Genomic DNA, 25,293 nt, shown 5'->3' on the forward strand with positions numbered 1-25,293 from the left:
TTTTATATAGGTTAGGGTAGGGCAGAAGTTTTTTATAACTAAATACAAAAAGTTTTTATTATTTTAGTTGTTATTTCTTTTTTGTCGTGTATGGATTTACGGGGATGTAGTTTTTATAGGTATTTTACTTTTTTGAATGTTGAATGTCTGAACATGTGTAAATGATAGATAGTCTTTATTTTTTTAATCATTTTTAAAGCTTTACACTTAACAAATAACTGCTGCTTTTTAACTGTCCCGTTTTGCCCGACCCACTTGCAAAATATAAAAATTTTGCTAATCTAGAGTTTTATTATTATTTTTTTTTTCGTTTTTAATATCAATAAATTTGAAGAAGTTTATCAAAAATAATGTTGACTATGTTTAGTTTATCTGCAACTTGCATTTATTTCTTAAGCGTCCTTGTATGCCTCGCTCTACCCTACTCTGTTTGTTTTAATATTATTAATGAAAAGAGGTTTGGAATTAATTTTTATTAGAAAGTGGATGAAGGAAAATCCAGTTAGTTTTTTAAATATTAAACGATAATTTGTTTGATTCAGTAAAAAATCTTGTTTAATTCTAGGATCATAAGATGAAACGTATATATATATATATATATATATATATATATATATATATATATATATATATATATATATATATATATATATATATATATATATGTATATGTATATGAGATGTTATTCAATATCCATAAAAACTATTTGGTTTGTGAATATTTGGAATAACTTGCCGTCTGACGTCGTTAATGCCAAAAACATCATGAGCTTTAAAACTAAAGTTTTATCAACTTCAAAAAATACTGCTCCGGTTTACTAATTTTTATTTTATAGTTGTGTTATTAAATATAATATATATTTTTTTTATTTCATAACTAAATAACCGCTAAGTAATCAAAATTTATATTATGGAAAATGAAAGATTAAGGTAGAATTGGAAAAAGAAAAAAAAAAGAGTGGACCATCTCGGTTGTAGTGTGAGTAAAATAAAATAATTTGAAAAATAAAAAAGAATTTAGACAACACTTCTTTGCTGCATCATTTGTAATTGTTTAATTAACTTCAAATTTTAATGAACAAAAATTAAGTATTTTCCATTATCTGCTTTTTTATTTGGTCTTTTTTGCTTCGTATATTTTCCCACGAGCACTCAAGGGCGGATCCATAGAGTGGGGGGGGGGGGAGAGAAAGGGAGTTGAGGCAACCACTTATTATAATTATTTTAATAACTTTTAATACAAATTATAATTTAAGATTTCTTGACTTAGCAAAACTGTCAATCACGTTTTCAACATTTACTGGAGATTCTCTGAGCGCAATAAATAAGTTCAATCCGACTAGTCTGTTTTCTGTCATTTGTGTTCTAAGCCAGTTTTTAATTTTTTGCAAGATTGAAAAGCTACTTTCACCACTAGCAACCCTTACAGGACATGATCTGATAATTTGAAACAACTTGTAAGTAATATGATATTTTACCTGGTCACAAAAATCTGAAAACCGAAAGATCAGTAGGTAGTGATGTGATTCCAGCTTCATCTTTCATCCTCATACGTTTGCACTGCCATAATTTAACTTTAGATGTAATTTCAGGTGCAGTTAAGTTTTGGATACTTAGTCTAAGAGTGACATCATAGATATTAGTGATTGCATTAGAAAAACGTGTATTTATTCCCAATTTTAACGCATCTAATAAAGGGATGTAAATTGATTGCCTGTAATTTCTTCAATTGCACCTGAAGTTATATTATATTGACATGTCTGTTGTTGTACTATTCTTTAGTAGGTAAAACCATCATCTTTTTTTAATTTTTTACCATCTTCAATTATTGTTTTTTCTGTGGCTCTAAAAATTTTCTTAAACATTTCTTTTCAGTTTTCTTTTTTATGTTTTTAAACAATTAACTAGTCTTTAATGCAATCTTTTGCCTTATGTAAATCTAGACTTGAGCCCATTTGTTAAGGAGAACAAATGTAACGCACAGCCTTAAGCCACAACAAAACCACTTTTTTTTATTGGTAATAATAAAATTCTTGCTTTTGATGCAGATGTTCTGTCATTCCATTTTGATATATTTGTCAGTGCATCAATTATTTGTGGAAGCTCTAACAGTAAACGTCAGCGAAGAATCATGTCTTTCAGCCCACCCAGTTTCGCAGAGTAAAAGCAGTTGTGAATTTAGCATTTTTTTATTATTAAATTTCGTTTTGCGGAAGCATTGAAAACAGCATCAACTTGGCTAATAACACCCAAACAATTTTTTTTTGTTTTTCCGTTCAAAATCTTTAATAAAGTTAAATTTAAAGCATGATTATAATATGGATACCAAACAGCATTTGACTCAACTTGTTGAAATATAACTACCGCTCCTTTTGCAATGACGACATAACATTACAACCATCTGTTCCGACACCAACAAATTTTTTCTAAAAAAGGTGGAATTTTTTTTCCAACATCTTTATAATCGATTGACCAATAACTTTGCCGTCATAAATTGGTTCATTGTAAATGTATGCATTACTTTTAGTTTAATGTTTTCGACAATGCGAATCAACAAATGCAACAGAATTTTTTCAAACTGATCCATTAGGCAACAAATAGCGTAATATTGTCGTTTGTAACTAATGTGATGCATCAGTTGTTTCGTCAAACATGATAGCATATTATTTGATTTTCTAACACTCACTTTTTTGTATATGTTTCTTCTTCACAACATTTAATTAAAGGATTTGTGTAGTTTTGCTAATGTATGTTGCAGAACCTCTAGCTGTTTTCAAATGATTTTCTAAATTTAAATGGCCATAGTTTACTCTAAATTATAGCAATTCTCAAAAGTTACTATAGTTTGTTATCACGCCAGAATCGTTATTGTCTATGTCTAATAAGCTGCCATAATTTTTGCGGCCTTGAAACAGAATATTTTGCCTTCCTAAAACAATAGGTGTCAATCGTTGACAATTTTCTAAAACCTGTTGAGGCCCTTGAATGTTTACTCTGTTTACAATATCTTTATTACAGTATTATAGAATTTAAAAATGTATAAAATATATTTATTATAGTTTTTTAAAAAACCTTTTCCTGCTTCAACAGCTTCCTTGTGATATGTTACTTTTTTGTGACTTGTTAGATCTCCGTCCTTGCCAAAAAGTTTAGCAAACACCTATAATGGTTGCTTCACTAGCTTCTGAAGTGTGACTTGTTTGTGAGATCCTGCAGTTTTTGTCTTGTAGTTCTGATTTCTCATGTTCAACATGTTGAATAGCAATACTAATACTAACTTCTGGTGGTAGTGCTGATGCGGTTTTGAGTTCCTTTGTTCTTTTAGTATCCTTAATAGTTGCAGTAAAACTATTTAAAGGTACTTCAACAAAAGTTTCTTCCTTCAATGCTTTAAAGAATGAATCTAAACTACTCTGCAACTGAAAAGGATTTTTTTCTCTTTATTATGTTTCGAAAAAATAATAATAAATATGGCAACAATCAATAGCTTTTTTATTTTATTGTAAACTGATATTAAACTAACATTATAAAATTGTTTAAAACTACTGATTTATAAAGTAATTTTTATTTTACTAGTTAGTTTCAGTGTATTTAAGTCAATAACATTCAATCAAAAGTTATACTTAATCATTGAGTAAACTCAAATTAATTGCTGTTACCTGCTGAATAAAAAGCACTGGTTTCTATTAAAACAACAATTAAACTAACCAGAGGTGATTTTACAAGGGCGGGGGGGAGGGTGTGTTGGGAGGGGAGTACAACATCCCCCCTTCCAACCTCCAAAGAAGGTGATCTTCAAGTTATAGTCGGTTTTTTTGCGAATTTTGTCCGCCAATCGGTACTCTTTGAGGATTCACCCCCCCCCTTCCCTCATTTTTTTGTTGAAATGCCTCTGACATTAATTTAACAGTTTTGTATTTGGTAAATTATTCTTTTAAAATTTAAAAAATAATAAGATTAGCTGAGATAATAGTAGAGATTATTATTTATAAGAGTTTTAGAGAACACGACAGAAAAAAACTTAAAAACATTGAAAAAATTGTTGCAAAACCAAAAACTTTAATGAATGTTTCTAAATTTCGGCTATCCCTAACGTTTAGTTAATTTTATCACATTGAATATCTTGAAGCAAGCATTACTAATATCAAATTAATTATAAAACAATAAATTCGTCATTGATAAAAATCAGCGTCATTGATAAAAAAACTCAATGAAAAGTAAAATATTAAAAAGAATATGTGTTGTAATGTTTATTTGCGAAAATAAAAACCGTGGTTCTTAATTAAATAAAAAAATTTAGAATTTAGAAATTCGTATGAATTCCTTTTCGCTTTTAAACTTTCAACGCACCATTTAAAACTGATTCAATTAAGTTGGGCCGCGTAAACTTTAAACCGGACTACTGAGATATTAATATACGACGACATTTCATAGTTACACTGGTTAAAGTTGTTTACTTAGAATTAAATATTAAAATTTAAAATTAAAGAGTAATATATATAAGTATAAATATAAGAGTATGACAGAAAAAGAGTAAAATTCAAACGAAAATTATATAAAAAAAGATTTTTGGGGTTGCTGAAAAATTGCCCCACCCCTTACTTGATTGTCTGGATCCGCCCCTGCCAGCACTAAGTAATCCTTCACTTTCTATCGATGACAGAGTTGTTTTAAAATATTTTGATGCCATCTTTTTTAGTTTTTCAAATTCCACACCCAAATTTCCAAATCCCACATTTACCCCACCACAATAACGCAAAACCTATATTTTCTAAAGTTAAAATATCTTTAATGGATTTTTGGCTAAATATGTAGTCATGAATACATAAAGAGTAAACGGGAAAAAACAACATAGTCGCATTAAATTTTAAGAAAGTATTTATAAATCATTTATAAAAGTCTTTGCATAAAGTTAGGAAAAAAAATTTCGTAATAAAAGTTACAAATATTTTATTAAAAATGTAAACTTCAGATAAACTTATCAAGAAATAAAAACTTCTATGCTTTATATGAAAACTTTTATAAATAATTAGTATATACTTTCTCAAAACTTTTTAAATGTGACTCTGCCGCTTTTTCCCGTGTACCCTTCACATAGCTGCAAAGTATGGATAAAGCATAGAATTGATGACATGTCGCTCTTTTTTATTCCAGCCTTTACTTTATATTACTTGGATTATTGGTAACAATAAGATGAATTTTGAATTACGGTAAAAATTTTGCAGTATCCGCTATCCAAGTTAGAATACGGAGTGCGACCGTAGCGCAGTGGTTAGAGTGCTTGCTTTAGAAGCAGGAAATCCAGGTTCAAATATGCCAAATATGGAGTGCAGCCGTGGCGCAGTGGTTATAGCGCTTGCTTTAGAAGCAAGAGATCCAGGTTCGAAACAAATTTTGGACATACAGGAGGCGTGAACTTCTAGTTAAATGCACTTCTGCGGTGCTCTGTGACAAGATCGTTAGGTCTTCTTTGGGCACCTAAATAACAAAACAAAACAAAACAAAAAAAATTAAAAAAAAAAATCATATGTGTTGTCAGAGATAAGTAGTTTGCCGCGGAGATTTTTATTTTTACATCTTCATACAGTTCATCATACATGTTAGAGATTACGTTTTGGCTGAACTACGTTCTACATATGTTCTTTAAGCACATGGTAATTTATAATTGGGGTCAGTAACTGTAATCCCATATCTTCATTGAATCCCACATTTTCAAAAGTAGAAAATGGTTGAATATCCTATGAGATAAGTTTAATAATGGCCTCTAAACTAATTATTAAACAATACCAAAAGATCCTGCAAAAGAATATGTAAAATATTTACTTTCCACCTCTACTTTTAGGATTTTTTGCTTAAGATAAATGAAAAGTGTCATCCGCGTTCGAAATAAGTTCAAAAAAGTTGTCAACGTTTAAAATAATTAAAAACTAGACAATCAATCAATAAGTTAACTAGTTAACTCTAGTTAACTCGAACCTACAAGGGACAAAGGAAAACGGTTCGACTAAGCGGTTGTTCAACTTAAGCAAAGTAAAACAGTTGTTATAGCTTTCAAGGGGAAAATAGTTCCAGATAGCTAAAGTTCAATTTATTCGGTGTTCAACTTGCGGGGAATTAACTGTAAATTTTTATATATATATATATATATATATATATATATTATATATATATATATATATATATATATATATATATATATATATATATATATATATATATATATACATATATATATATATAGCGGGTGACACAAAATAAATGGCATAGATAGTATTTTTATTATAACTTTGTTATTTTTTAAGCTAGAAAAGTGAATTTTTTTTCAAAGGATTTATTATTAAATTTTCTACAAAATGACATGATTTATTTAATGTAAATAGTCTTCATTATTTTTTGACATACGATATAAGCGATTGGTCCAACTAGTACAACTTTCTAAATCTACATTTACTGTGATGTTTTTTACAGCTCGTTTAAGTTCTTGAATTAATGTTAATTTTGATTTAATTTTATTCCATTTCATTTGGTGAACGAGTTCATCCTATATTGAGTAATCTAAAGGATTGAAATCGGGGGAATTTGGAAGAAAGTGGTTTTTGTCAATAAAAGAAGGAAAATTATCATGACACTATTGTTGAATTAAATGATGCGTATGTGAGGTTGCTCCATCTTATTGAAATGTCCAATCATCACCAAACATCTCGTTTTCATATTACAAGGCCACTGGCAACACTTTTTTTATATACCAGTCATGATTTACTGATCTTTGTCCAAAATAACCAGTGATGTAACACCTTTTGAACAAGCTCCCAACCAAACCATTACCTTTTGAGGGAATTTTTGTTTCTGTTTAATACCACCATCTTTATCAGCTTCACTACGATTAGTGGACCGTATGCGATCATTTTGGACATTGTACATATCATTTAAACCAAAACATTTTTCATCTGAAAACAGAATTTTTAGTGTTTGTTCTTTTCGAAAATGGTTTCTTATCCAATTTGCAAATTTAATTTCTTGACTTTTTGACCATTTTGTAAGCAGTGGTTCAACTCTGTGTTTGTATGCCTGCAAATTGAGATCTTTTTGAAGTATTCTTTGAATACTGGTTCTGGAGATATTGAGTTCATTAGCTAATTTTCGAGATGAAATCCTCTTTTTACGTTTCAGACGACTTCTGATTTTTTGAATGTTTGCATTTGTTCGAACTGATCTTGGACCACCTGATGGACATTTCAACTCGATAGAGTCTGTCTCTCTTATCATTTGACACCAACAATTTATTGTACGAAACCCAATGACACCCTTAATATCAGCAAATATTTTTGATGGACCATCACCGTTTTGGTATTTAGAAAGTACAAGCTTTTTGTAAATCTTTAGATTTCATTATCTACAAATAAAATTAAAAACTATAAAACAAAGCCATCAAGACAGATTTATAGAAAATTTAATAATAAATCTTTTAAAAAAAAAAATTCACTGTTCTAGTTAAAAAATAACAGTTATAATAAAAATACTACCTATGCTATTAATCTTGGGCCCCCCGTTATAAATATATATATATACATATATATATATATATATATATATATATATATATATATATATATATATATATATATATATATATATATATATATATATATATATATATATATATATATACTTAACTGTATATATATATATAAACTTAACTGTATATATATATATATATATATATATATATATATATTATATATATATATATATATATATGTATATATATATATTTATATATATATATATATATATATATATATACTACTTTAACTTCTATAAATTTTGTCGAAAACGGTTTCTTAGTTTTTTTTTAACCATGTAAATTCTTTTACCTTCAGGTATCAGGTGCTTTCATGTCAACTGGTGTTCTTCACAATATTAATCTGACTTTAGATATGACAAGCTCAATAAGTGGAGACTTTTTTTTAGATATACCCTTAAGATACTCATTTGAAAATAGTGCGGGATATCCATGGAGTTACTACAAAACAATCACTAAATTTTTACCTTTTTCTTTTATCGCAAAACCAATAATAGCAAGAGATAGAGACGCTCTCGAAGGTATTTTTATTTTATTTTATTAAACTACCATTACAGATATTAAACAACTTTTAGTAATTTCTTCTCTGCTTTAGTGAAATTAAAATTAGAATACTTTTTAAAATATTAATAGAGAGTTATGGACGAGGTGCATGCTTCGATGAATTGGAATCTCTTGTTTATGTTTGCATGAATCTATACGTGAAGAGGCATAATTTTCAATTATTACGTATTAATTTATTTTCAATTAATTCTTATCGAGCATTTATAATTTTAACAAAAAAAGATTTTGATTTGTTCAGTCATTGAAAACAATATTCATTATAAAATTTTTTTTTTATTTAATCAAAATTAATTTTTGAACTTTTTAAATTTGTTTTAGGACAAAAGTATCTTGCTTTTATTCAAAATCCAACGGAGCCACGTGGTCAGGTAAAATAACTCAGATTATCTAAATCTTAGAGGTACCATAAAATTTTTTTTATTCGATAAAGTTTTCCAACAACATATATAGAACAAAGTAGATTAAGTAGATTATGTATATATATACATATATATATATATATATATATATATATATATATATATATATATATATATATATATATATATATATATATAGAACAACATATATAAAACAAAGTAGATTAAGTATATATAGAACAACATATATAAAACAAAGTAGATTAAGTAGATTATGTATATATATACATATATATATATATATATATATATATATATATATATATATATATATATATATATATATATATATATATATATATATATGTATGTATATATATATATATATATATATATATATATATATATATATATATATATATATATATATATATATATATATATGTATATATATATACATAATCTACTTGATCTACTTTGCTGTATTAATAGTAACTGTTATTTTAATTTCACTTATTTACTCGTTTTAATATTACATTCAAATTAAAGGGGTGCGAGAAGCATCAAGACAATTTTTCAAATTTGAATTTCGTTTTTTTTTTTGTAGAACAAATGTGACCATTTTGCGTTGGAAAATTTAGAACAACTTAATTGCAACATTTATAAAATGATTTTTTGAAAAATTTTGAACTTTTTTTGTATGAAATATTGGAAGAGTTTGAAGCGTGTCCGTGAGTTTTGGAAATTAGTTAAAGGTGGACTAAAGAAATAAGAACATGTTAAGAAATGAACGGACAATTAAACAGATCTTATGTCTACAAAATCCTAACGATCTTCAAAGAAGAGGAGACGATATTAAAATAAAATTGGCCGAAAAAGAAATGCAAGAACAAAAAAACTTGTTAATGCAGTTGATTGTAAGTTGCGACGTAATTAAAACAGTTTAATTTTAAAACTTATAAGAGTGGTCGTAAACTCAAGATGATCAAGGCAAAGATTTTTTCACAAAGATATAGGCCTAAAGAGTTTTAAAAAAAATGTACAACAGCTCCCTTGTAAAGCAACGAGAGAAAAACGAGCGCGCATTTTGTTGAACTTCCTCCTCGCTCACAGCAAACCTGTGGTTTACTCTTTGCTGTTCAGCTTAAACAGTATGGATACTATAACAGGATCCTTGGAAAGCCCAAAAGAAACATTCCAGTTGAAAATAGAACCATTCCATAGAGACAGCACCCTGCAGGGATTTTGGTTTAGAGATGATTGAATCTGACGGATTTGAAACTCCTCTAGTTATTTTTCCACAGGGGGAAAAAATCAAATCAGAAGTCTATACTGCATTTTTGAGTGAGCAGTTGCTTCTCTGGTCCAAGAAAAAATTTAAGCAAAAACAATGTGCCCTTTAACAGAAATCTGTTCTAGCCAATAAATCATTCAAGCCTCTTCAAGGTGAAATTCCTCATGTTTTGCTATTCTCAAAAATCTCGACGTTCTAAAAGAAGAATTAAACAAGACATAGGCTAAACTTGAGATTAAATTGTTGCGACAAACCTGTGTGCAAGTACCTCAATGTCTGAATTTTGTTATTTCATCCAAGGGTGGTTATTTTTAACAATAATAATTTTTTAAAACTTCTTTGTGTTCAATTTATTTGAATTAAATGATTTTTATCATAATCTTCCAACTCTGATTTTTTATATTTTTAAATTTGTCTTGATGTTTTGCGCACCCCTCTGCATTTATTTTTAAATAAATGCTTAATTTAATATTTAATTTTGCCACTGTAATATAGATTTAGATTTGAGAGTAGGTTCTGTTCTTGGTTATCATAACGTAACAAGAGATTTATATGCAGTTCACCGAAATCAAAAAACTTACTTATTATATCATAATGTATATAAGAAGTGGCTAGCAATAACAAATGACAGTTTTAAGAAAGAAATATCTGATAAAATAAATCAAAATGCATGCAAACCTTTAGAGGGTAGTACCGAAAAAATATATACATTTTTTAATTACCAATGGATGGGTAAACATTTAGTTTTGTTTATTTTGTTGTTTGTACCAATATACAACTATAGAATTATGGGTAAATAAGATCAAAAGTAAAATAAAATAATAATTATAAATTTTTTTTTAGGAAATCAAGAAGGATTCTTTTTTCGAAAATATAGCAACGAGTCTTGGATTCAACGGATTAAGTGGAATAACGAAAAACTTAATTGATAAATCAAAGAAGTAACAAAATCTGTATTTTATAAAAAAAGTTAAAAAAAGTTAAATAAAAAAAAATCACTGTGCATATGGTTTAATACATACTTGTGTTACATTTTTTGGACTTCTGTCATAAAAGTCGAGTAAATGCAATGTTAAGGTAAGTTTCTACTCATCCGTATTTTAATTAGAGTGAAGGAAACAATCACGTGTGAAGCTATGCATGCTCGCGTGATTGTTTTTCCCTTCCCTATCTCGTTCCCGTAGAAAAACAGATGACTGGAGACTCACCTTTACTTTGAAATCAAAGTATAATAAAAATAATAAATTAATAAATTGTGGTATTCTAAATATCAGACGGCTATGGTAAGTTGTTAAAGAAATGTATAATAACCAAATGTGCTAATAGAAAAAATAATTTAAAATTAATTAATTATATATTATTGTGTAATAAAAAAATAAAAGTTGTCATAAGATCTTTTAGTTTTGTTTTTTCAAAACGTAAAAATTTTTTAAACTACGACTTTGTATATCTCACATCTCTTTACAATTTTAATCCATTTATCGTTAAAACTAATTAGTTATTGGATAAAAATAACAAGGTAATCTAGCAGCCATTTAAATAAAAAAGCAGTTAGTGTAAAATGAGGCAATAATTGTGGTATCAAAGAACGGTTAGCAGGTTGTTGATAACAAGAGCGTTGTTGTTAATATTACAAGGAAAATATACTGACACAAAACAGCACCTAGTAATTAACTGTAAAGCACTATTTTTTAACATAAACTAAGTTATTCTTTATTGCCAATAAACTAAGTTATTCTTTATACGTTATTTCAGTTTAATTCAATATTTACTGAATAACTGTTGGTTAATGGTCAATAAAAATATTTTAATGATAAAATGTTACTAAATTAAAACCATACAAGGGTATATTCGTAAAAGTCTTAGAAGTGAAACCTTATTTTCAAAAATGAAACCGACCATATCAAAGCATTTGTTAAACAAGATAAAGCTGAAAATCAACAGAAAATCATGCTATCATATACAACCAATTAATAACCATATATAATGTTGGATTTAAGAAAATGCACGTCGCACGGTTTAAAAAACTATATTTCTAATATAATTTAAAAATTAGTAATGATAAAAAAAATAGTTTGATGATTAAACCATTTTTTTCAAACTTTGATCTATGAAACCTACAAAATTTTTTCCGTCGAGTCTGAGTATTACTTTTTGCGTAATAAACGAAATATGAATAATTCAAAATTAGCTATTTTTGAAAAAACTTTGTCGTGAGATCCAAAAATTCAAGTGTGCAAAAAACAGATTTAAAAATTAACAAGTTATAACAACACCAAAAAAACAAATAAAAAATAAATCATAAAATTTAAAAATAATATCAACATTTAAAAAAAAAAGCAGCATATTCTTGTTTTTGTGTTTCTTTATTGTAATTTTATTCTCTTCTTCGCCCCATTTTGTTTTTTTATGCAATTTTACTTTGAATTAACTTTTATACGATAAATATAAAAAGCTAGAAATTTCTACCTTATGGTGGGATATGCAATATACCATTAGTAAGGTATAATTTTCTAGATTTTAAGGTTGAAAATTATATTAAAAATAATGATTTGTCATTTCTGTTTTAAAGGTATAGTTTTCTATCTAAAAAAGTAAGAAATTATATGTTACTATGGGTATATTGCATATCCTACCTTGTATGACTTATCATGTAATATATAGTTTTTTTTTTTTTGTTTTGTATTTTTTTTTTGCTTTTTTTTTTTGTTTTCTTCTTTTTATTACATTTTAAATAAGCATTTTGTTACAATTTATATTAAAATATAAATATATAATAATAAAAAAATATATAGATAAAATGATCGTTATTAAATAATAAAAGAACGCGGGACTCGTAAAAGACCATACGGTCTTGTCGTTGAGTACCGCTAAGAAATGTTCGTGTTAAAGTTTATAAGATATTTACAAGATAAAAAATAAGTTAAAAAAATAAGAAACTTAAAATATTACGTTACAAATACAAAGAACATTATTACATATTACAGTTTTTAATGATACATAAAGTATTTTGTTAAATCTTCGATTGTAAAAATGAGTTTTTTAAACTTTCGTTTAAAAGAAAAATAGTTACTTTGATGAATAATACCGTCAGTAAAATTTTTTAAAACTATTTTATTTAAACTATATTACACATATATATACTATACCGTACTATAAATATATATGTTACATTGAATTTTGTAGTGATAAAGGACGCAAAGAACTTTTGTTACATGACACAATTGCATGAGGAAGAACGTTGCTTAGTGCCATCACTAAAAATGCTAGCGTTAACTAAATTAGCAACACCAGCAGCATGTCAAGTTATTTTTATAATTTCAATTGCAGCATCAAGTATCAGTTTTTTGCTGCAATTGCTTTAATTTTGGTAAAAAAGTTTTGAACATTTTTAGTGTTGCCTCAGCCGTTTGGATGAATTGCATAAATAGATTTTTAGTTTATATTAAAAACTCTACTTTTAAAATGCTAAAAGAGCGTTTGCAACACCCTCTCGTCAATTAAAAGTAGTAGATTTTTTGAAGAAAACGTTGATTTTTTACTGGTATGTCAGATTTTTATTTTTATCTTTTATATATACAAAAAAACGATTATGTAGTATAATTTAAAAAAATCCAAAATTGAAGTTGAAATTGAATAACTAAAAATAATCTAAAAAATAAATAGTCTAAAAAATTTTTATCTCGCTACATGTTTCAAAGAACTAACACAGCAGTACTTGTTCATACCATCTAACCCTTTAAAATACTTAAAAATATATTTTCCACAAAATTTGGCAGAAAAATACCGTTTCTTAAAGCGAATTTATGCATTGACGAGAGCAAACTAACAGCAAGAGTAAGTTTAACTCTTTTATTTAAATATATACTTTTAGAAACTTCAATTAGATAGAGCCAGAAATAACATGAAACCTTACTAAATAACCATTATTTACTGTAGCATTGTAAGGATTTGTAAATGCACATAGGAGATATTGATATATATGTGTTTTTTGGACAAAAACGTTACTTTTGGAACATCTCTACCTTTTCACTTTATGACAAAAAATCGTTGATTGAATAAAAAAAAAATATTTATAAAGATTCCTATCACATTTATTTAACTATTTCCAGTCAACTTTTTCAATAGCTACTATTTTAAAAAGAAAAATAGTCTTTTGGGTTAATTTTGGCAAAGTTTCGAATGCATTAGTTGGCATAGTATTTAGGGGAGATGGGGGCACCTTGATCTATGGGGCAGCTTGATCTTTTTGCGCTACATCATCTATTTATAATTATATCTGCGTGACGTCATAAGTTGCTATCCGCATAGACTTCCGGCCATTTATTTTCGTTGTTGTTTTGCAAAAAAAATAATTTTATATTAATTAATTAGTAAAAAAATATATATAAATTTTAAAATTAATAATACCATTGTGAACATTTTTTTTGTTCTTTTGTGGCTTTGAAAGGACCTCAAGGAGGTTTTGCAATTTAAAAATATTACCTACATTTTTAATCTTCAAGGTGTTAATAATTACAAAAAAAAGGCTTTAAAGCTAGAAACTCAAAAAGTAAAAACTACTGGTCTCAATTACCTAATGTTGAGCTCTTTAAGTCTCTTAGCTATAGAATTATGGCTGTTAAGATTTTTTTTTTATATAAACTTTTCTTTTCTCTATTGCAAAACAAATTTAAAACTATCTTTAGCCACATAAAGTATTACGTTTTGACTATAGAATTGTTTAACAAGTATAGATCACGCTAATGAAGAAAACCCCAAGACGAAAACATTTTTTTTAAAAACTTCTAGAAACAAATTTAAAAAAAAAGTTTATCTTACAGGTGTTCCAAATAATCAAAAGTAGAAGTAAATGATAAACTTGTATTGACAACTCAGGTTTTTACGGTTTCCGTTCCAATAGTGTTAGATTTTAGATGTCAGGATTATCAGCGGCTTTTAAAATCTTAACAAAACTTGTTTGCTTACAATTAGTGTCCAGTTTGTAAGTAATATTTTACCGGGAATGGAAAAAACTAGATTTATTTAAAATTCTAATATTTTTCTTCAGTTATATTTGATTTGGGAGAGTTCAAAATGACAAAACCTTGTAAAGGCAAAATATTATGAGTGATCAAAAGGGTTTTGTGTTGATAAAAGTTCTTTGGAACTTATAAAAAAGATATGTTTGTACATAAAAACAATATTGCAAGTAATAATGTAAATTATACTTCTTGTAATAATAATGATGTAAAAAATAGTTCTAGCTAAATGTTTAAACATGCAGTTATCAAAAGCATACGTTAAAAATAGTATTAAAGAATTCATATTTACAAATACATTAATTTTATATATCATTGCTTTAATGGAATCTCAGCTTTGTTAAAAAAGTTTAAAAAAAAAACAAGGTTTTTTTTTTATTTTATTTATAAAAAAATTTGTTTGCAATATGTTACTATATATTATATCTATACAATATTACAGTATTTAAGGTCACGAAAAGGCCTAAAAAAAAAATGCACATCTTAAAAACTTTAACAACGCAATGACTACTAAGTATGAATTTTGTAATAAACAATGTATATAAATTTATAACAAACATGGCCTACTTAAAGACACTGCTTGACTTGTTGCTTACAAATTTGATATTTAGTAGGCCATTTTTTAGTCCAGTTCTTTATTTGCTTAAAGTGGTTCGCAAAAGAATTACAACTATTGTTATTGGAATAAAAACAATCTTTCATTTTATATTTGTTATACTATTTTTTGTCTTATAAAATGCCGAACAAGTGTTGCGTAGTTGCTTGCAGAAGCGGTTACAAAAAGAAAAAAAATGACGATAGTGGAGCGGATTTTATAACTAAAACAGTGTTTAATTTTCCCTCAGATTTAGATAGATTTATGCTCACAGTGGATCAAGTTTATGATCAGAGTTAATTGGAAACCATCTAAATTCTTCGGAATATTGATCATCTCGAAGAAAAATTTATTAAACGGGGCAAAACAAAATACACTAGACTTTACAAAGAATCCTATTCCATTAATTCATATAAATAAAGATTGTTTTATAAAGCCATCTTTACTTCCTGCACCTACAACTTTAAAAAATATTCTTACAAAAGACCTTATTCTTATTTGTTGCCAAATGAAACAGTGGTTTTCAACAAACAAGATAATGTTTGTTCACTCAATGGCTAGAAAGAACAAGTTTGTTCTCAAAATAATTTATTATGAAAATATATGATTGCGTTATTTATTATCATGGTATTATTGAAAACATAACATCATTAACTTCCCAGCGGGCACAGACGTCAATCAGACGTCTTACGGACGTCTAAACTAGGTCGCAACGTCTTAGATCAAATTATTACGTCCGGTAAAGACGTCTTTTTAAGGACTTCTTAGTGACGTCTACATTAGGACGTTATCAGGACATCCATATTTAGACGTCCTATTGACGTCCCTAAGACCTACTTTAGACGTCCTAATTACCTTAGGAATAAGTCATCTCAAAGACGTTTAAAGGACGTCTTCAAAAAAATTTGAATTATAACCCAGCGGACATTTTGAAGTCATAAGGACGTCCGTAAGACGTCTCATTTCTTGTCCATATGTCGTCCTTAGTTGGTCTCAAATGAAAGATTTAGGGACGTCTATTCCAGACGTCCTAAAGACGTCTTTTCAAGACTTAATAGAGACGTTTTTTTGGAGATGTCCCAGAAACGCCTTTTCAGCCGTCCTGTGGACATGTCTGGCTGGTCTCATGTAAAAGACTTAAGGACGTCTTATTCAGACGTCCTAGAGACGTCCTAATTTTACCAAAACATTCTTTTAAAACTTATATAAAAATGCAATGTTCTACAATACACATTTTAGACTTGATTTAATCTAGGCAAGGGAAGGTGCAAAGAGATATAAAGTCAATAAAGTGTAGTTTGATATGTTTAAAATAAATTATTAATTTTACAAAAAAAAGAGGAATTATTTTTTAAACAAAGTTAAACTTTCCAAATTAAAAACTAATATACTCTGCAGAGTATAATCGATAGTTGTCAGACTACATATATAAAAAAAATGATAAATGTCATACTGTCAAACATCAGTGTTAAAATTCAAACTTATGCTATTTACTTACGTAAGCAAAATATTTTTAATTGCATCGGCTGGATTTTTACCGCCAATTAATGATAACTGTTTGCCCTAAAAAGAAACAATATGAAAGAAATATTGAAAATCTTACTAACAATTTTACAAAAAAATTGTGATAATATATAACATATAAACTATAGAAATTAAAATCATGTATACAAAAGTGATGTATTGGATATCTCCATTTGCAATTTTTCTTTTCAAAACATTAAGTTTATCTGAACATTTACGCTATTTAAAACTTTCTTCTGGATCATTAGAAAACAGTGCAACTTTATCTACCAACATGTTTTTTATTTTACCAAATTAGAACAAAATTTTTCTCTGAAACTCTGAAAAATATATACGTGAAGCCATACAAACAGTATGAAAAGTAGTAAATAGTAAATAGCACTTTCTATATATGGTTGGAAACAGGTTGATTTAAACTAAATAATGCAAAAAATTTCAAGTTTTCATGTTTAACTTTAAAAATAGATGTAAACAAGTAAAGTTCTAGACAATTCTAAGATTTTTGTCTAACGTCAAAAACTGTAAAGAATCACTACCAATGACAAAGAAGATTTATAACAAATTATGCATGAATATGTATAATAAATTCATACATACATATATATATATATACATATATAATTTAATTTGGTCATTTTTTTATATAATTTTTTAAGAGATATTTATTTTCGTGCCTACACTTAGAAATTAATTCAGATTTTTTATTTAATAAGTTTTCCTGATTTAAATGAGTAATTATTCCAAATTTTTCTTACAAACATAGCATACATCTTTTGGAAATGTTATTATAGGCAGGGGCAGATATTAGAATAGACCATTGTAAATTAAAATTTTTATTTTTTTCTTTTAAATCCTAAATATATTTTGACAGTCTCTTTTGAATATTTTTTGTGTTTAAACGATTGTTTGTGTTTGGCGTAACGTTTTTTCCATTCCCCTCGGTTAAGCCGAGGGGAATGGAAAAAACGTTATGCCAAACACAATCGGAAACAATGCACTTGTAAATTACATTTTTCGAAAGGGCTTTTCCATTTAGAAGGCAATCTATTTTTTGTTTACAGTTACAATAATCAGTGTTTTTTTTTATATGTTCATTTTTCTTAATTAACACGTAGTTGTGGCCTTTTATAATTCTTTCTAAACTTTTTGCACAACTATAACTTACTTTAATGGTATTTCTGTTAAAAATCTTATATAATTTATTAGAGGGAGGAAAGTGTTTGTCTACTAATTTTCGAAAAATTTTACCTATATTTGTTGAAACATTTTTGCTGAACAGGGGAACAAAATTATGTTTCTATTTCTATAACGCTTTTTTGCAATTTTCTTTTAAAATTTTAGTTCGAAATTTTGAAAGCCACTTTTTAAGGGCATCTTCATAAACGCGTTTAGAGGAGTTAAAAATATTTACATTAGAAGAGTTTCATTAGAAATATTTTTACATATATATGCATGTATAAATGTACATATATATTTACACGTGCATATATATATATATATATATATATATATATCTATATATATATATATATATATATATATATATATATATATATATATATATATATATGTATATATATATATATATATATATATATATATATATATATTTATATATATATATATATATATATATATATATATATATATATATATATATATATATATATATATATATATATATATGTATATATATATATATATGCAAGTTATTAAAAATACTTATCTAGTTCTTTTCTGCTGCTTGTTTCTCAGTCAGGTGGGTCATCAGGAAGCTTCCTGATGATTCTACTGATGGAGAAAAAAGTTGTCGAAAAGAATTAGATAAGTGTGTTTACTAATTTGTTATTGCTCTGTTCTTTAAGAACATTGAACACTCTATCTGAAGAATACACTACCATAATATATATAAATATATATATATATATATATATATATATATATATATATATATATATATATATATATATATATATATATATATATACACATATATATATATATATATATATATATACATATATATATATATATATATATATATATTATATATATATATATATATATATATATATATATATATATATATATACATATATATATATATATATATATATATACAATTGATTCATTTATTTCTACTGCATATATACTGCAAATCTTTTAAAAGTAGGATTTTTGCAATCTTACTATAGTAGCAATTAGTTTGTTATTTGTTGTGCGATAAGATATCATATTTTTTCTTAAATTTGTTAACTGTTTTTGATGTTACTAACTTATTTGGTAAATTGTTCCGGTAAAGCATCTTTTTTGCGTGGTTCTTCTCTGATATTTCAAAATAGACCTTTTACAGTTTTAAAAACGTTTTTGAATTTGGATGCAACAAACACCAGTTTACTTTGCTAATATTTTTTTTTAATATTGGATGAGGTGCCCTGTAATTCTTCTGGTTTAAGGCTTTCCTACCCTATGCTTGATAAATGTTTTTATATGAATTGCATTTAAACCTGGTACAAGCTTTTTACCTCTTCGCTGAATTCCTTTAAGGTTTCTTGTTTTATTTTTTAAATATGCATTCTAAATTGGTGCACGAAACTTTAATTCTGGTTAACATAGTTCAGTTAACGAGTCAGTTGACCAGAACTTAAAATTCTGTTTTAGTGTACCTAGTTTTAAGTAAACTTTTTTTAGTTATTGTTGTGGTGTGGTATTTCCATTTCAGATTATTTATGTTGATGCCTAAGTCTCCTTCCTGTATCGTTTCATTCAATTTGATGATTGTTCCATCATGGATTGTATATATAATTATTCAGATTATTACTTATGCTGATACCTAGGTGTCATTTTTGTGTTGTTTCATTCAATTTGATGATTGTTCCATCGTGGGTTGTATATATAATTATTTATATATACATGACGTATACATTATATTATAATGTATACATGATGTGTATATATAATATTTTTTGCATACAACAAATTGTACTGCGACAGCACAATCGTATTGTGTGCAATTGTATGCAAACGTGAGCGAAAATGTATGAAAATATCTAAAGTACGTAAACTTCAAATAAATAATGTTAAAACATACTGAATCATTTATTAAGTTTTTCAGTTTGATTTTTCCTTGAAAATTGCATTTCGTCAAGTCTTCTTAACTTTTATCTATAACATTAATTTCCGTTAAAAAAATTATGATATTGTTTAAAATTTTTTTTCTAAGACAACGTTCCAGTGTGGCCGAGTGTAAAGCGTGTAAATATATTAAATAGCAAAAAAATAAAAACAAAATTTTATTTTAATTTTTTTGCTATTTACGGTATCATAATTTTTATTGGTTTGTAACAATTCTATTTGTCTGTTATTATTTCTCTGTAATGTCTTCAAACCTTGATTTTATATTTATATCCAGATTTTTAAATTGAAATTTTATCTTTTGAAAATCTAGTATATTAACTACGAAACGCGTCAAGATTAAAAAATATCGTGCTTTTCTTTAAAATATGATCACATTTATTGCTATTGCGTTGCTCAAGAAATATATTTTACGATCTAGAGAAATCTTGACAAAGACTTTTAACCGTACATATTTTACGAAAGCTGGAAAAGCTTTATCTTAAAAGTAACAAAGCTCGTTTGGATATAAACTTTCTTAAAAGAAAATTGTTTATACCACTATATAGTTGTGCAATTGTTTCTTACTTTCTCAAGTAAGAAACAAAATTTACTGGCCTTCCTTCTAAACACCAACACTTTGTTCATAATATGCCATCATACACTTTACAACAGGATGAACTAGAATTATTAAAAAACGGTCTTAATTTTGCTCTACCGCCAGCACATATAAAAAAGACTGACGTTTTTGCTCAGTTTGATAGTATTGCACAGTTTCTTAACACTCAACTTAGAAGCAGTGATTCAGAACCTTAACTTAAAAGCGAACATTCTCATTTAGCGAACAATTATGTATACAAATAACCACCATCTGAAGGTTGTCTAAGGAAACACAAAATATTGAAGAGATTGAAGAAAAATGAAAGCATTATAATCACAAAACCAGACAAAGGGAATGATATAATTATTTTTAATTAGGTTGACTATATTAAATCTTTAACTAATATTATAAGTGATAAAACTAAATTTAAGGAGTTAAAAGACGATCCAAATATTAAAAGAGAACAATTTTTACAAGGGTATCCAGGGGTGGATCTAGGATTTATTTCTACTTTGGCAATTTTTTTTTGAAAAAATGACCGCCCCCAAGCTCTATATCCAAATTCCTCTCAGATACCAAATAAATACTATCCCTCCTCCGTTAATTATTTGTGAACTCCCCTTCCCCTATTCACTCGGATTCATATTTTTAAAAAGTTTCCATTTCCCAGGTGTGGGGGGCTATCAAAGCAATGCAACGCTCCCCATATGGGACCACCCTATTTGCATAATTTGAAAAGATTTTTTTTGTAGTCATTGAGACTTAGCAATAGCATCCCTTTATAAAAATAAGAACGCAACTTCTTTAGTAATTTTAATTATAATAATTTTAGTGATGTTGAGATTAAAAACCCCCACCACGTCCCTGGTAGTACCGCGCTCAACTTGTTTCTCCGCGCAGCGGCCTTGTTCGTCAAGGTTCGTGTTTCGGAGTTAAAGAGTTGAGAGAGGGTTATAACCACTATTAAGTAGCCTCCTCATCTGTAGTGGCCTTCTCGGCCTTGGGGAGGTGAATAACAAAAAAAAAAAAAAAAAAAAAAAAAAATCAGCGCTACATTTAGCGCATCATATAGAATCAGCGCTAACAATGGTATTTTTTTATTTGACGATTTTTAGCCAATTTTGAGGATTATTAATATCATTATTCACATATGACCAAAGTTATTTTTCTACAGTCAAATAATGGATTTAATGGAACTTTAATTATTCTGCTTAAAAGAAACTATTTACCTTTTTAAACTATTCATTAAGTTGCAAAATGAAAAGAAAACCAGGAGCTTTATAATTAAAGACAATTTTTTAATATAACAATAAATATTAAATATAACATATCGTCCCCTCAGTATTATCTTGTTCTATCTACAAATTTTTTTTTTTTGCAAAAACCAATTTTTATTGTTTAAAAAAGTATAATGTATTATTTCCACTTATTAATAAATTATTACCTTGACTTTGTTCTAATTACAATTTTACGCATTTTGTTAGTTTTATCTTATTCTATTTCACTTTTTTAAAACATTTTAGTATTATAATGTTCTAATGCCCAAATCTGCAAATCAATGTTGTAGCGCAAGTCACGTGACTTTTTATTTTGATATTTTCAAAATGTCGTCAAGTAAGTTTATTGGTTTAGTTACAAAAGAAACAGTTGACTTTGAATTACTTAATACCGACTCGTAAGTAGTTTCTATTACTTTAAAATTTGAAAATAAAAAGGAAAATTTTTTTTTTCCGATAATTGGATTCCATTTTATGTTCTTTTAACGATAAAATAGTCAACTATTATATCGTGCATTATCAACTATTATATAAATATCGTGCATTAAAGGGTTAAAATAACTTAAGACTAGCTCTCATACACAGTACTAGTAGTTAACTAACTATAAATCTATATGTATAACTATATATATATAACTATATGTATAACTATATATATTGTGCCTTTAAATAACTATATATGTATATATTGTCCAAAGTCTTTAAGTAAGACTAAATTCTTTATATTATTTATTTCCTAACTGTAAAAAAATAACTTATATTACCCTGCTAATTACGATGCTTATGAAATTCTAATTGTCATTAATTTTTGATTTTTTTTTAATATTATGTTGTTTTTAAATGTAGCTAAAGTTTATACTTTTTATTTCTACAGTGTCGATTCAAGTTTCCACAATAAGCTACTACATACGGATTTAGAAATAGTTGTGCCAATAGAGCAACTCTCGACAAAAAAAAAAGTTGGACGTAAAAGAACCAGAAATCCAGATAGCTGGAAATGCAATGTCAATAAAAAAAGGCGTCAAGCTGGCCAGGAGTATAAAAGCAGGAATAAAGTGATAAGAAGAAAGAGAGAGATCAATAATGAGAAGGACTGTACTAACTGTAAATTTAAATGCCACATTTATTTTCCGCAAGAGCAACGGGAGTTACTATTTAACAAATTTTGGGGACTCAATGATGACCTCAAAGCACACTTTTATAGTGAAAATACAACACGTATTGTGAAAAAAACTAAACGAACACTTGCAATTTCATCGAGGCGGCAATACTCATTTGCCTACTTTTTTCACCTGGCAGGGATTCCCATCAGAGTTTGCAAACCTTTCTTTTTAAACACTCTTGGCATAAGCCAACAAAGAATTTCATATTTTTATAAACATTTCCAAACAGATACAAACACGCCTACCCCAAGAAAACAAGGTAAACATACAAAAAAGAAAATTCTTGACGCGGTCAGAGATGGCGTTAGGAAACACATATATAGTATTCCGGTTATAGACTCGCACTATTGCCGTGCTAATACAAATAGAAAATACTTTGAGTCTGAATTGTCTATTAGTCGACTGTATGAGCTTTACCAAGACTTTTGTCAGCAAAAACGATTTCAACCGGCTAAAAAGCACTTATACTCTGAAATTTTTTTAACTGAGTTCAATATTTCTTTCCAGCAAAGAAAAAAAGATAGGTGTGATAAGTGTGAAATTTTTAAAATCAAAAGTGCTGAAGGTATTTTAAGTGATTGTGAACGGGCTCAGCATCTAAGTCATATTGAACAAAAAGAAGATGCACGTGAAGAGCGCAAAAAAGACAGACAGTCAGGACATCCTGTTCTCTGTTTTGATTTACAAAATGTTTTAACAGTTCCCAAGGCTGAGATATCCAACTTCTTTTATCTTAGGAAGCTGTCTGTTTATAACATGACAGCACATCTTTCTTTAGACAAAGATGTTTATTGTTGCATCTGGTCTGAAAGCCAATCTGGCAGAGCCGGAAATGATTTGGCATCTGCAATCCTACGAATTTTAGAATCTGTGCTTACCACCCATCCACAACTTAAGAACCTCATTTTATGGTCAGATTCTTGCGTTCCGCAAAATAGAAACAGTATTATGAGCACGGCAATAAAGCATTTTTTAAATGCTCATCCTGATGTTGAATCTATCACTCAAAAGTTTTCTGCAAGCGGACATGGCTGTGTTCAAGAGGTTGATGCGGTTCATAGCAGCATTGACCAAAAATAAAAAAAAACTAAGGTATACAGTCCACTGGGTCTGATCAGAATACTAAAGTCTGTTAGGCGACAGAAACCTTTCAATATCCTGCAGATGAAAGATGTTGATTTTTTAAATATTCAAGCTGGAGCTAAAAGCTATAACTTTACCAAAGTGCCCTTTACTCAATTAAAGCAATTAAAATACTATTCCAATCATCCTTTTACTGTTTCATTTAAAACAAAACATGCAGACGGCTTCACCTCAGTTTTTGCAGGTGCCCAATCATTAAGAAAAAAGAAATCTACAGCATATCCCATAACTGCACCAGAACTGTCAATTCAGACCAAAAAAAGCCACTTACTTTCAAAAGAAAAGAATGAAGATATTAAAAAAATGATGCCCTACATGCCTGAGATTGATAGAAATTATATGGCAACTCTTTGTGTTTAGTAATTCATGTGAATCTCCCATGTACTTTTCTTAATTATTTTTATGTCTTAATATAATTGTTTCATGAAAAAAAAAAATGTTTTACTTAAACACAACCAAATAATGTCTAAAACAGGGGTGGATCCAGGTCATTGTCCTAGGGGGTAGGGGGTTATATGACCAAAAAAAATGATTTTTTCAGCTAAAACCACTGTGTCATTTGATCATTTTTCTAACTAAGTTCAATAATTCTTTCCGGCAAAGAAAAAAAGCTAGGTGTAATTAGTGTAAATTTTTTAAAATCAAAAGTGCTGAAGGTACTTTAAGTGATTGTGAACGGGCTCAGCATCTAAGTCATATTGAACAAAAATAAGATGCACGCGAAGAGCGTAAAAAATGCTTATAAATTAGTTTACTAATAAATATATTAAATGTGTATATAACTAACTTTTTTTTGCCAAAAATTCAAATGTTGCAAAATAATATTTTGTATTTTTTTTTTTTTTTTAATTTCTATCATTAATATTTTGAAGATTGATAATTCTTATGATGTAGGGGGGGGGGGGGGGAGGGGATACTCCCATCTTTGTATCCGTCCTTGGTAAGAAATACATTCAAAACATTCACCAAATAAGACATTTGTGCATATTTGGACAAACTATAATTAAAAAAACCCAAAGAAATTGACATAGAACATTATACAATTTTTGTATTTTG

The 25,293-nt window shown here is 27.5% G+C and overlaps 2 protein-coding genes across 4 annotated transcripts in view; both read left to right on the forward strand.

Moving 5' to 3' along the window:
• The window catches only part of LOC136092406 (uncharacterized), a 42,270-nt gene extending 31,466 nt beyond the window's left edge, over window positions 1-10,804 (forward strand). For all 3 annotated transcript variants that reach the window (XM_065820610.1, XM_065820611.1, XM_065820609.1), the window contains 5 exons: window positions 7,881-8,103; window positions 8,216-8,291; window positions 8,465-8,514; window positions 10,295-10,531; window positions 10,643-10,804. In XM_065820610.1, coding sequence (XP_065676682.1) covers window positions 7,881-8,103; window positions 8,216-8,291; window positions 8,465-8,514; window positions 10,295-10,531; window positions 10,643-10,728 — 672 coding nt within the window. In that variant the 3' untranslated portion in view covers window positions 10,729-10,804. The remainder of the gene's footprint in view (window positions 1-7,880; window positions 8,104-8,215; window positions 8,292-8,464; window positions 8,515-10,294; window positions 10,532-10,642) is intronic.
• Window positions 10,805-22,163: 11,359 nt separating this feature from the next.
• LOC136091394 (uncharacterized) lies at window positions 22,164-24,600 on the forward strand. The gene is made up of 2 exons (XM_065818903.1): window positions 22,164-22,329; window positions 22,806-24,600. The coding sequence occupies exons 1-2, from the start codon at window positions 22,193-22,195 to the stop codon at window positions 24,172-24,174; spliced, it is 1,506 nt and encodes a 501-aa protein (XP_065674975.1). The 5' UTR covers window positions 22,164-22,192; the 3' UTR covers window positions 24,175-24,600.
• The last annotated feature ends 693 nt before the right edge of the window (window positions 24,601-25,293 follow it).

This window comes from Hydra vulgaris, chromosome 15, assembly GCF_038396675.1.
Source record: "Hydra vulgaris chromosome 15, alternate assembly HydraT2T_AEP".
In the NCBI taxonomy this organism is placed as follows: domain Eukaryota; kingdom Metazoa; phylum Cnidaria; class Hydrozoa; order Anthoathecata; family Hydridae; genus Hydra; species Hydra vulgaris.